Source organism: Oncorhynchus nerka, linkage group LG5 (genome assembly GCF_034236695.1).
Source record: "Oncorhynchus nerka isolate Pitt River linkage group LG5, Oner_Uvic_2.0, whole genome shotgun sequence".
NCBI classification, from domain to species: domain Eukaryota; kingdom Metazoa; phylum Chordata; class Actinopteri; order Salmoniformes; family Salmonidae; genus Oncorhynchus; species Oncorhynchus nerka.
Window position 1 is genome coordinate 61626156 of NC_088400.1, and position 13074 is coordinate 61639229.

The 13074-nt window shown below is 45.3% G+C and overlaps 1 protein-coding gene across 1 annotated transcript in view; it reads right to left on the minus strand.

The window, feature by feature from the left end:
- Positions 1 to 8826: 8826 nt before the first annotated feature.
- Positions 8827 to 13074, minus strand: part of LOC115119403 (mitogen-activated protein kinase kinase kinase kinase 4-like) — a 52506-nt gene continuing 48258 nt past the window's right edge. Inside the window, 2 exon segments of the mRNA XM_065018822.1 lie at positions 8827 to 11561; positions 11662 to 11801. Coding sequence (XP_064874894.1) covers positions 11478 to 11561; positions 11662 to 11801 — 224 coding nt within the window. The 3' untranslated portion in view covers positions 8827 to 11477.

Below are 13074 nucleotides of genomic sequence, written 5' to 3' on the forward strand. Positions count from 1 at the left end.
TTTGGCTGTTTTGGTGTGCTGTTACAGTTACACAGTGGCGGTGGGTTTGGCAGTTTTGATGTGCTGTGAATTTTACAAATGGCTTTTCTCCAGTTCCTAAATCCTGCGCTAATGAAGGCAGCATCTGCTCTTTGGCCAACAGATGGCTGGCTTGAAAACCCTTGGCTACAGTGAAAACACAACACTCCTTTTACTGATGGATTATAATGTAGCCAGGGGAAATCGTGAAAGCATCTCTCTTGAAATGTCAACACTCTGTTGGCAAGAGTTTGTGGTTCTACAAATTGTGGGTGTGGCTGATATGGTTTTGTCCCATCACTGAGGTAACTGGACAATGCTGTGCCACTGTCCACTATACTGGTGCTGCTGGCAACAAGGGTGACACCTGGTCCTGCCGTGGCTGTGACAGTGTCCTCTGAAGTCTCTCTCCTTGGCTCTTCCCCTTTCACCACCCTCACTGACTCACAGTCTCCTAGAAAATAAATCATGTGTTTGCCATACCTACCAGTACCCAAAACTACACAATTAATCACAACAGCAATACCATTGCCTTAAACAAATCTTAGTTCAGTCACCAGTTTAAGTTGAGAGTGGGGGTATCCATGGCATTTTCAAATTATGTCCCTATTTAAGTCTAAAAATGAGAGAACCTTTCAAACAAACTTACCTGAGACTCCCTGTCAATCTGTCCCCAGCTCTGCTGTCTGTCCCTGCCAATCTGTCCCCAGCTCTGCTGTCTGACCCTGTCAATCTGTCCCCAGCTCTGCTGTCTGACCCTGTCAATCTGTCCCCAGCTCTGCTGTCTGTCCCTGTCAATCTGTCCCCAGCTCTGCTGTCTGTCCCTGCCAGCTCTGCTGTCTGTCCCTGCCATCTGTCCCCAATCTGTCCCCAGCTCTGCTGTCTGTCCCTGCCAATCTGTCCCCAGCTCTGCTGTCTGTCCCTGCCAATCTGTCCCCAGCTCTGCTGTCTGTCCCTGCCAATCTGTCCCCAGCTCTGCTGTCTGACCCTGTCAATCTGTCCCCAGCTCTGCTGTCTGTCCCTGCCAATCTGTCCCCAGCTCTGCTGTCTGTCCCTGCCCATCTGTTCCCAGCTCTGCTGTCTGTCCCTGCCCATCTGTCCCCAGCTCTGCTGTCTGTATGCCATCTGTCCCCAGCTCTGCTGTCTGTCCCTGCCCATCTGTCCCCAGCTCTGCTGTCTGTATGCCATCTGTCCCCAGCTCTGCTGTCTGTATGCCATCTGTCCCCAGCTCTGCTGTCTGTCCCTGCCCATCTGTTCCCAGCTCTGCTGTCTGTCCCTGCCCATCTGTCCCCAGCTCTGCTGTCTGTATGCCATCTGTTGCCTGCTCTGCCAGTCTGTCCCTGCCCATCTGTCCCCAGCTCTGCTGTCTGTCCCTGCCCATCTGTCCCCAGCTCTGCTGTCTGTCCCTGCCCATCTGTCCCCAGCTCTGCTGGCTGTATGCCATCTGTTGCCTGCTCTGCCAGTCTGTCCCTGCCCATCTGTCCCCAGCTCTGCTGTCTGTATGACATCTGTCCCCTGCTCTGCTGTCTGTATGCCATCTGTCCCCAGCTCTGCTGTCTGTATGACATCTGTCCCCAGCTCTGCTGTCTGTATGACATCTGTCCCCAGCTCTGCTGTCTGTATGACATCTGTCCCCAGCTCTGCTGTCTGTATGACATCTGTCCCCAGCTCTGCTGTCTGTATGACATCTGTCCCCAGCTCTGCTGTCTGTATGACATCTGTCCCCAGCTCTGCTGTCTGTATGACATCTGTTGCCTGCTCTGCTGTCTGTATGACATCTGTTGCCTGCTCTGCCAGTCTGTCCCTGCCAATCTGTCCCCAGCTCTGCTGTCTGTGTGCCATCTGTTGCCTGCTCTGCCTAATGACATCATTGTGAAACATTTCCATCAGCATTTCACTTCTTTCTAATGAACATTTTATCAACTAGTCTTTGAGATATTAGGCTACTAGCGTTCTTACTTTGCGTTTTGGTGTACTGAAAAATACTCTGATGTCAGTCTTTTTTCTGCCATTTTTCTACCTGGCTGGCTACACACACACACACACACAGTGTGCAGGTTATTTACAGTAAGAGATGGGCATCTATCATTCTAGATGGACTTCGATCTTAAAGGTAGCTAGCTAGTCAGCTAGCAAATGTGACACGGATTGCAGTGACAAGGGTTGACAGTTGGATTAGTTCACAATTTACACAACGTATGCTGCAACCTTCTGTAATTTTAATATAGTTTGTTTCATATTGGCTGGCTTCCAACAAATAGCTGCATTTGCAGAGCTAGCGAGCACAAATTCCGTTTCTGTGGTGTTTGCTATAATCTTTGATATCTTCAGTTTATTCCAAGATCGGCACACAGGTACTTCAAAGTGCCCTGGCGACAATGTAGCTTTTGCAACGAGACCATTAAAGATATTTAGAAGAGAGTGTAGTTCTGTTCAGTTTATCGCTAACCTTATCACAGGGACTTCGAAGCACTTCAGCTGCATGCTGATCTTGGAATTTATTTTACCAGGTAGGTTGACTGAGAGCACGTTCTCATTTGCAGCAACGACCTGGGGAATAGTTACAGGGGAGATGAAAGAGACAATTGTAAACTGGGGATTATTAGGTGACCGTGATGGTTTGAGGGCCAGATTGGGAATTTAGTCAGGACACCAGGGTTAACACCCCTACTCTTAAAATAAGTGCCATGGGATCTTTAATGACCTCAGAGAGTCAGGACACCCGTTTAAAATCCCATCTGAAAGACGGCACCCTACACGGGGCAGTGTCTGTGGGGTATTGGGATATATATATATATATATATAATTTTTTTTTTTTAGACCCGAGTAAAGAGTGCCTCCTACTGGCCCTACAACACCACTTCCAGCAGCATCTGGTCTTCCATCCAGGACCAACCCTGCTTAGCTTCAGAAGCAAGCCAGCAGTGGTATGCAGGGTGGTATGCTGCTGAATTAACTGACGATAGCAAAGATTCCATATTTGACGACACCACATAGCTCTGCAAATTCAGCTATTGTGTGTGAACCCTGCCAACATAAAACATCGCTATGGTGCGATTGACTGGAGTAACCTCATGTTAGTTACGTGCATTGAGTGCCTTTCAGACGGTAGACACGAACTCTCTGTTACCTTGCCAGCTAAGGAACACTACATTGCATTGCTAGCTTCTCTCATCGACTCAAATTCAAATAGCTGCCAACACTGGTTGATGTTACTGTAGCTAGCTAGCTAGCAAACATCAGCTAACCACTAGCTAACATAGAGTGACCTGTAATTTAATGCAGCGAAATGAAGACTGGTGACGGTTATAAATGTGTCTTCTTGTATTGAGTGATAGAAGTAAAGAAATATCTAACATATCCTTTGTTTGAACTACTTACTGGAGGTCAGGCACCAACGACCGTCTCAGATTCCCCACACACGCAGAGTACCTGCATCATGTGTCAGTGCTGAGGGCTGGGAGGCAGTGGATCAAACCATTGTGAGGTAAAGGGCGGGGGGTCTCAATCTTTTGAAACTTAAAAACGCCCTATTAATTGTCTATAATCAGCACAAGTGCTTTCACTGCATATTATTAATATTATTGGAATTACATAGTTATGTTTACAGTGATATATTGGGGGGACAAATCATATTTTTTCCAGGATGGGGGGGTTAAATCTATTTGAAAATCTATGGCAAGACCTGAAAATGGTTGTCTAGCAATGATTACAGAATGAATGGGAAAATGTTGCACAGTCCAGGTGTGGAATGCTGTACGAGAAAGACTCACAGCTGTCATCACTGCCAAAGGTGCTTCTACAAAGTATTGACTCGGGTGTGAACATTTCGGAAAATTTGATTTCTGTATTTCATTTTCAATAAATGTGCAAACATTTCATTATGGGATATTGTGTGTAGATGGGTGAGAATTTGTTTATATTTCATCCATTTTGAATTCAGGCTGTAACAACAAAATGTGGAATAAGTCAAGGGGTATGAACACTTACTGAAGGCTCAGTATATCTAGGTCAAATTCAGACTTTCCTAATAGATGATTCTTTTCAGTATGAAGTGAAGCATAACTTGCTACAATCTCCTCACGATGTGTTATTTTTCACTAAACTGTAAAACCAGAATAAACTAAATGTTGAAACAAAAATGTGCACAGTCAGCGTCTCATAACATACACCCTCTCGTGCTAAAAGTCCCTTAAAAGACATTTGCCCCAAAGCCCTGTGAGAGCCCTATAAGAAAGAGAAACCTGTCACCAGGTGTGGTGAGACAACGTGTTCCAAGGTGACCACTCCACTGGTGAAGAGACATGCCCTTGGTCAAACATAAATCACTACACATTCCAAGGAAAAATAACACATGAAGGCCTAATTGGGTACAGCGAAATACTTGTTTTCTTAAAACTCTTGTCATTCTGTCAGAAGACATTTGACATAAGCCTATTGAAATGCTGCATTGAAACAGACATGGTTTAATGGGAAAGATAGCCTAAAATAGTTAAGGCCTAATGTCTCTACTTACCCTGACCTCAGCAGAACATCCAACGGCCGAACAAAGCAAACCTCTTTAGTAAAATGTCCTTAGGGAGATAACTTAGTTCATTCCAGCATTAGAGAAAGCTTTTGTAAGTTCATAGATCCCTGCTCAACAGATGTGAGCAAAGAATTAAGTATTTCACATTCCAAACACTTCCTACTCTTCAAACCCAAAATCCAAGGATAGTGTGTTGATCATAAGGCACAGTTTTTTTCCAAGCCAGTCAGGCAGGTTGAACAATGAGTGGCTCAACAGATGGAGCTACAATGTCGACCATTCCTCGGATAGACACTGGCTGCCTGGCTCCACCAATGGGAGTACAGTGACCTCACAATGAGACACACAAACGCAGACAGGCAGACGCATATGACCCCAGTCTCCTATAGGCATGCAGACGCATATGACCCCAGTCTCCTATAGGCATGCACAGACGCATATGACCCCAGTCTCCTATAGGCATGCACAGACGCATATGACCCCAGTCTCCTATAGGCATGCACAGACGCATATGACCCCAGTCTCCTATAGGCATGCACAGACGCATATGACCCCAGTCTCCTATAGGCATGCACAGACGCATATGACCCCAGTCTCCTATAGGCATGCACAGACGCATATGACCCCAGTCTCCTAGGCATGCACAGGCATATGACCCCAGTCTCCAGGCATGCACAGACGCATATGACCCCAGTCTCCTATAGGCATGCACAGACGCATATGACCCCAGTCTCCTATAGGCATGCACAGACGCATATGACCCCAGTCTCCTATAGGCATGCACAGACGCATATGACCCCAGTCTCCTATAGGCATGCACAGACGCATATGACCCCAGTCTCCTATAGGCATGCACAGACGCATATGAACCCAGTCTCCTATAGGCATGCACAGATGCATATGAACCCAGTCTCCTATAGGCATGCACAGACGCATATGAACCCAGTCTCCTATAGGCATGCACAGATGCATATGAACCCAGTCTCCTATAGGCATGCACAGACAGACAGACAGACAGACAGACAGACAGACAGACAGACAGAGACAGACAGACCCTGTCACTCTGAAAGGGTCTTCCCTTGTGTGAGCAATGAATCAACGAGGTGTATGGCCAATAATAGAAGCAGACAAAGAGAGCCATGCAGGCAGCTGCAACATGAGGCCAGTGCTGCAAGAACACAGGCCTGGGGTGAGGAACACCTGGCTAGCTGGGGAACTGCAGCAGCTCTAACCCCTTTGTTTTTGTCTTGGTTGGGGTGAGGGTCAGGGTTACACACTTCTACTGGGGTAAATCATGTTAAAAGCACTGCATGTCCTTACAGAGAATAAAAGAGGGGAGGGGAGAGTCGCAGTGGGGTGAAAGGGGACAGGATGGGCATGTAGGGTGGGCTGGAATGAGGATGAAAAGGGGGACCTTTTTATTGTTGCGGGAGGCACACTAAGGGAAATTACTTAGAAGCACAAAAAAATAGTTTAGTTCCTCAACTTTAAGTTGGGATGAACACTGCATGTATTTAGGCTAGAGAAAACAAAGGCAAGTTTAAACAGAGTTGGTGGTACTGGACAGAACTTTTTTTTTATAAACAAAAGTCAAATGCTCCCAACTGTGACTTGTTTATCTGACACTCAAATAAGTCACTGTTGGGACTGTGAGCGTATCATAGTTGTGTTTTGGCACTCAGTATTACCTTGGCTGTGTAATAGAACCACAGCGCTGAGGAGAGCAGAGAAGCCCGGGCAGATGTTTGAGGGCTGGAGGCAAGAGTAAAGCTGACCCATGGTACTATAGAACAGTCTAACAACACAGCAGACCAGGAATCTTCAACTAGATTCAGCTACGGGCCAATTTCTTCTTAAGCAGATGGTCGGGGGCCTGGAACATAATTACAAATCATTTGTAGACTGCAAATGGCCCACAAGAAGTACAAACAAATATATGTTTGACTTTAACAATTATTTCAAAACAACCAATTTTGGCCACGGGCCACTAGTTGGGGAACGCTGCAGTAGCCCATTGACCGTAAGCTGCCAGCCTCTCTCTGTTACAGCGGCGTAGAGACCATCTGCCCCCTCGGCTTAAAGTAAACAGGTGTCTTTACAACAACTGCTGGAGGTCCACCAACATACTGTATAACAGTCTAATAACACAGTAGCCCATTGACCATCAGCCACTCTGTTACAGTGGCTTAGAGACCATCTGCCCCCTCGGCTTAAAGTAAACAGGTGTCTTTGCAACAACTGCTGGAGGTCCACCAACATACTGTATAACAGTCTAATAACACAGTAGCCCATTTACCATCAGCCACTCTGTTACAGTGGCTTAGAGACCATCTGCCCCCTCGGCTTAAAGTAAACAGGTGTCTTTGCAGCAACAACGGCTGGAAGTCCACCTATGCCCCGATTTGCATTCTCAGCCACAAATGAATGGCATTCCTCAAAATGGCAGCAGGTCTTCAACACAGCACTCCAAACAGTTTCAAAGGTTAGACGAAGATTTGGTTTCAAATGTTTTTTCAAATCAGGAATAGGCCTCGGGCAATAACTGACTACACAAATTAGGATTAAAAAGACAAGTAGTGAAGTAGAGAGTCGGGACACTTTTACGAGAAGACCCTGCGCTACCGGTGTCAAGGGGAGCAGAAGAGGGCCCTATGGCCACTGTGCTCTCTGACCTTTTATTTGACCCCGCTGGCCTTTCAATTACAAGGGTCACGTCACCACTGACCTCCAGCCATCTCAGGCAACATACACTGTCATGTTCAGTAGGCACAAAACAGGAAGAAAGTTCAGGAAATGTTTAGAAAATTATTTATGCACTAATTAAAAACTGGTTTAATAATTTTGTCAGTTGAATTACTTTTGACCACTGACCAGTAATGACTACTATTGACAGGCGGCCTCCAGCCTCCAGCCTTGGCAGAGAGGGCCAGGTCGGTGAAGAGCAGTAACAGGAGTGTTGTGGTCCATTGGGCCAGGGTGAGGACCTGGAGGCAGGCAGGAGAAAAGGGAGAGACCCTCGTGGGACTTGGCCAGCTGTTGGGCCAAGCCAACTCATTGCCCAGGCCAGACAACTCCCCAGTCAGTCAGCACGCCCAATTGTGAATGGTGGCTTCTGTTAAAAAGCATCAAATCTTTCATGAGTCCTCCATGCTCATGTCTGGGGTGCAGGTGCCCCTCTCTCTTTCAGCTGAATGGACAAGAGGAGACAGTGGTACACGTGCAGGCTGGCCTGGGTAACACACACAGAGCCTGTTATGATCTAGATCGCTAAATGTCTTACTTAAAATGCAGAAGAAATTCACTCACCAGAGGTAGGTAGCCAAGTTAGCAGCACTTATTTGGTGGTCCTGACATGTTCTAGTCGACAGTGACAACAGCTACTGGGCGTGGTATTCGACACAAAGTTGGCTGGCTAAAATGAATAGTCGACAAATGCAAAATGATACCGTTTGTAGGTTACCTAACTAGTTAACGTTAGCTAGCGTTGACAGGTTTACAGACTGCCTGCAGCATCGCTGCTTCCTTTTTGAAGTTCGACGTGCAATTCATACCAAAATCATGATACAGTCAGAACCACCAGTAACATCGTCCAAGCTAGCTACATACAAAAGGTGAGTCAAATGTATGGCACTTGTGGCCCAAACTTGAACATTTCTTATCATGAAACAAACCTTTGTCATGATGCAGTTCACATGCTGATGCTTGACATAAACATCAGTCTCGAGTTGTCTGGCAGACAGGCGACAGCACAGACAAGCTACAGCACAGAGAGGCGACGGCAGACAGGCGACAGCACAGACAGGCTAGAGATAACTGACAGAAGATAACTAGACAGACAGGCTAGAGATAACTAGACAGACAGGCTAGAGATAACTGACAGAAGATAACTAGACAGACAGGCTAGAGATAACTAGACAGACAGGCTAGAGATAACTGACAGAAGATAACTAGACAGACAGGCTAGAGATAACTAGACAGACAGGCTAGAGATAACTGACAGAAGATAACTAGACAGACAGGCTAGAGATAACTGACAGAAGATAACTAGACAGACAGGCTAGAGATAACTGACAGAAGATAACTAGACAGACAGGCTAGAGATAACTAGACAGACAGGCTAGAGATAACTGACAGAAGATAACTAGACAGACAGGCTAGAGATAACTGACAGAAGATAACTAGACAGACAGGCTAGAGATAACTGACAGAAGATAACTAGACAGACAGGCTAGAGATAACTGACAGAAGATACTAGACAGACAGGCTAGAGATAACTGACAGAAGTACAAGGAGTCTTTAATTAAAGGTGTTACAATTTGGAAATGTCACGCAACATTTACTTGAGGTTCTTTTACATGGTTTGTATAAATGTTAACGTATTTGAAACACTTAAAATACAATATCTCCATAATGTTTCTTAGGCTCAGATTAAAAATGACATTCAATTTGTTTACAGCCTCACATTTATTTCACACAATAGAGAAGACTGAATGCTTTATGTTAAAGGGTTACAAAACTACCTCACACAATTTAGTAAATTACTTAGGATTTTATTCAATGGAAAAAAGACCTTGAGGAAAATACAATAATTCCCATAATACACAGAGGGCATAAATTAGAGTAGCATGGTAGAAACACTTGTCACCTGGCACCTGGGCAGCAGAGAACCATGTCACAACGTTGCCACAGCCAAGGGCACACTGCTGTGTTATCCAGGAAAATCAGTGATTTAAACTCAGAATCTTGTCATTTTTGAAAAGTGAATGAACAGAGGTCGAGGGTCATTCCTGTACATGAACCTCCAAATGATACACAAGCTAAAAATAAAAAAGGGAGAATTGCCCTAAAATAAAAACATAAATATGTATATTGATGCACATTGGTTTAACAAAACATTGCCTCTGTAAACACTTTCAACATAAATGTGTGCATTAATTTAAAAACCACTGCAGTCGCATAATTAAAAGGGTAATAAAAATGACAGAAACAAACTAAAATCTAGGAGTTAAAAATGCTATCGATACTTTCTGTAGTGGTTTGTAACACTGTTAAAATGTGTGACTTGTGCCATCTTGGCATGGCACTGCGTTTCACAGATTTGCAAAGGAAAAAGCATCTAATTTCTATATTCTTACAGGCCTCTTTAGAGGATGTGACAGTCCACTGTAAGAGAGTCAAGCTTTGGAGGGACATGTAACCCTAGAGACATTATGATTTCCATTCTTTAAAAAAAACTTGTGTTCATACAAACAATCTAACTGTGGTGCCAGTCTATGTCAGAAGACCAGGACAGTGGAGCTCCTTGCTGTTGCTTCAGACTGGTACCCAGGCTAACCAGGAAACATTAGGACAAACAAGTGCCGTCCGATTTTTCACTAGTTGGATCAAGAGGCGAGAGGAAAACAAAAGAAATAACACCAGGAGCTGCTGGGGTTTGGAAAGGCTTCTAGGTTGTTGTCGTGTTGCTTTAATCCATAGCATACTACTGCCTGGACTGGGACAGACTGTACAAAACAAAAATGTCCCCTTCTGCCCTCAGAGTCAAGATACTAAAATAATGCAGACAAGCTGAGGGGGTGAAGCTACCCGACTATGTTAGTCTGTTGGTATTAAAGTAGTCCAACATCGAATTACAACGATTTCACAAACGTATCAAAATGGGGACCATGCTGCTTTATAATAGTTTTTACATTTAATAATTCAATCGCACTCAAAATGTCAGATTTTGATACATTTCCTGTAGGACTTCTGAGCAAAACCTAATGCATTTGTCACAACAGATTGTACAAGTAGCCACAAACGTAAACCTGAATTCAGTGGAGGGGCCCATAAAAATGAAAACCAAACCAATCGAAAGCTATGGTTGCTGATACATTTGGATATGTTGTGGATTTTAATGCTTCATCTACAAATCCTTAAGGTATATTTAATCTTGACACTTGTTCCATTGAATATCCTGGTCATCATGCTACCAAATGGTGGGTCAAAGTCACAACTCATGACCAAGACCGTTCTCTAGTGTCTACTGTACATATCAACCCATTCACAGTTTGCCCAACACGACCAAGGAGAGGCAATGTGGCACGTTAAAGTTGAGGGAGGCTGGAAAAGACCCTCAGGAGTATATGGGACTGGAAAGGCCCCTATAAGGTTGCAGTGTCCTATTAAGGGTTAAGTCGACATCTTTGATGAAACTTCTCTCCACACTTTAACCCTGTTTGAACCTTTATCAAGAGGAAGGCCGGAGTGAAAAAGAGACAAAAGTTACATTTTCAATGTCAAGCACGACCCATTTGAAAATGTACCCATGTGGTGGCAACGGCATGTCAGTCCGAGGAACTGATCTAAGAAACTCAACACAAGAGGTTGACCTGAACATGACCTGGACTAAACACAATAACACACTACTGTATGACCTTTCACCTGTCTGGTGCTATAAGGTCCCCTTTGTTATTTTCCTCCCTTTCCATCCTCTGTCACACACACATAAGCCCCTCACTCTTCTTCCAATAGAGAGACATTAACATCTACCAGTGTTTTGAATAAGTCGGGCTCAGATCCCTACTCCCACTGGTGTAGGAGGTAAGGGGAGGCTCTAGTAGGGTTTGGGGGCGAGAACCCAGAAAAGCTGATGACGTCTGTTGTCAGAGCAGAGTGGCCAATGGGCATGATGACAGCACTACCAACTGACAAACAAACACAGTCCCATCAGCCTATAGGGACCCCGTGGCCTCCCCTTCATGATTTCAGTCCGTTTATCGTGCAATTGTCTTTTCTTATTTGAAACAGGTGATATTTATGTATCGCGCCGCCTCAGAGCTCAGTACTCCAGTTGTACGTCAAGTTCAAGATAAATCATTGTCATGAGTCATCATTATGGTGGTAATAAACCGAGGGGTGCTGTCTTCATGCTGCTGGGTGTGTGTGTACACTACCAGCTAAGCAGGGAGGTACGGCCCAGGGTCATGAAGTAGACCTGGCTGGAACCTCCAGAGCGCACCGACGCAAAGAACACCTGCAGGACAAAGACAGTGTGAGAGAGAGTGTGTGAGAATAGCGTCATTATCAACATCTCTAAGCAAGTAAGCAAAGTGTGTGTTGTACGCAGAACTCACCTTGTCGTTCCTCTCACACAGGAACTTGAGTCTCTGGGCTCTCTTGTGCATGAAGACCCCGTCCAGGTGTCCTGTCTCCACAGACCTGATCTCTATGGCCTTCTCCCCCCAGCCCATGATCTGGTTAGACCTAATGTAGGCTACACAAACAGATGGACAATCAAGTTAGTAAGAACATGTGTTTGTGTGTGTACAGTGCATTCGGAAAGTATTCAGACCCCTTCACTTTTTCCACATTGTTACATTACAGCCTTATTCTAAAATTGATCTACACACAATACCCCATAATGACAAAGCGAAAACAGGTTTTTACATAATTATTTAGACTCTTTGCTATGAGACTCGAACTTGAGCTCCGGTGCAGCCTGTTTCCATTGATCATCCTTGAGATGTTTCTTCAACTTGACTGTTGTCCAGCTGTGGTAAATTACATTGACTGGACATGATTTGGAAAGGCACACACCTGTCTATAAGGTCCCACAGTTGACAAGGCATTTCAGAGCAAAAACCAAGCCATGAAGTCGAAGGAATTGTCCGTAGAGCTCAGAGACAGGATTGTGTCGAGGCACAGATCTGGGGAAGGGTACAGAAAATATCTGCAGAACTGAAGGTCCCCAAGAACACAGTGACCTCCATCATTCTTAAATGCAAGAAGTTTGGAACTACCAAGACTCTTCCTAGAGCTGGCCTCCCAGACAAACTGAGCAATCGGGGGAGAAAGGTCTTGGTCAGGGAGGCGACCAAGAGCCCGATGGTCACTGACAGAGTTCCTCTGTTGAGATGAGAGAACCTTCCAGAAGGACAACCATCTCTGCAGCGCTCCACCAAATCAGGCCTTCATGATAGAATGGTCAGACAGAAGCCAATCCTCAGTAAAAGGCACGACAGCCTGCTTGGAGTTTGCCAAGATTGGAGTTTGACCAAGATTCTCTGGTCTTATGAAAGCAAGATTGAACTCCTTGCCTTTAATGCCAAGCGTCACATCTGGAGGAAACCTGGCACCATCCCTACAGTGAAGCATGGTGCTGGCAGCATCATGCTGTGGGGATGTTTTTCAGCAGCAGGGACTGGGAGACTATTCAGGATTGAGGGACAGATGAACTGGGTATAGTACAGAGAGATCCTTGATGAGAACCTGCTCCAGAGCGCTCAGGACCTCTGACTGGGGCAAAGGTTCACCTTGCAACAGGACAACAACCCTACGTACACAGCCAAGACAACACAGGAATGGCTTGGTCTCTGAATGTCATTGAGTAGCCTAGCCAGAGCCCCAAATTGAACCCAATCTAACATCTCTGGAGAGACCTGAAAATAGCTGTACAGTGACGCTCCCCATCCAACCTGACATAACTTGAGAGGATCTGCAGAGAAGAATGTGAGGAATTCCCCAAATAAAGGTGTGCCAAGCTTGTA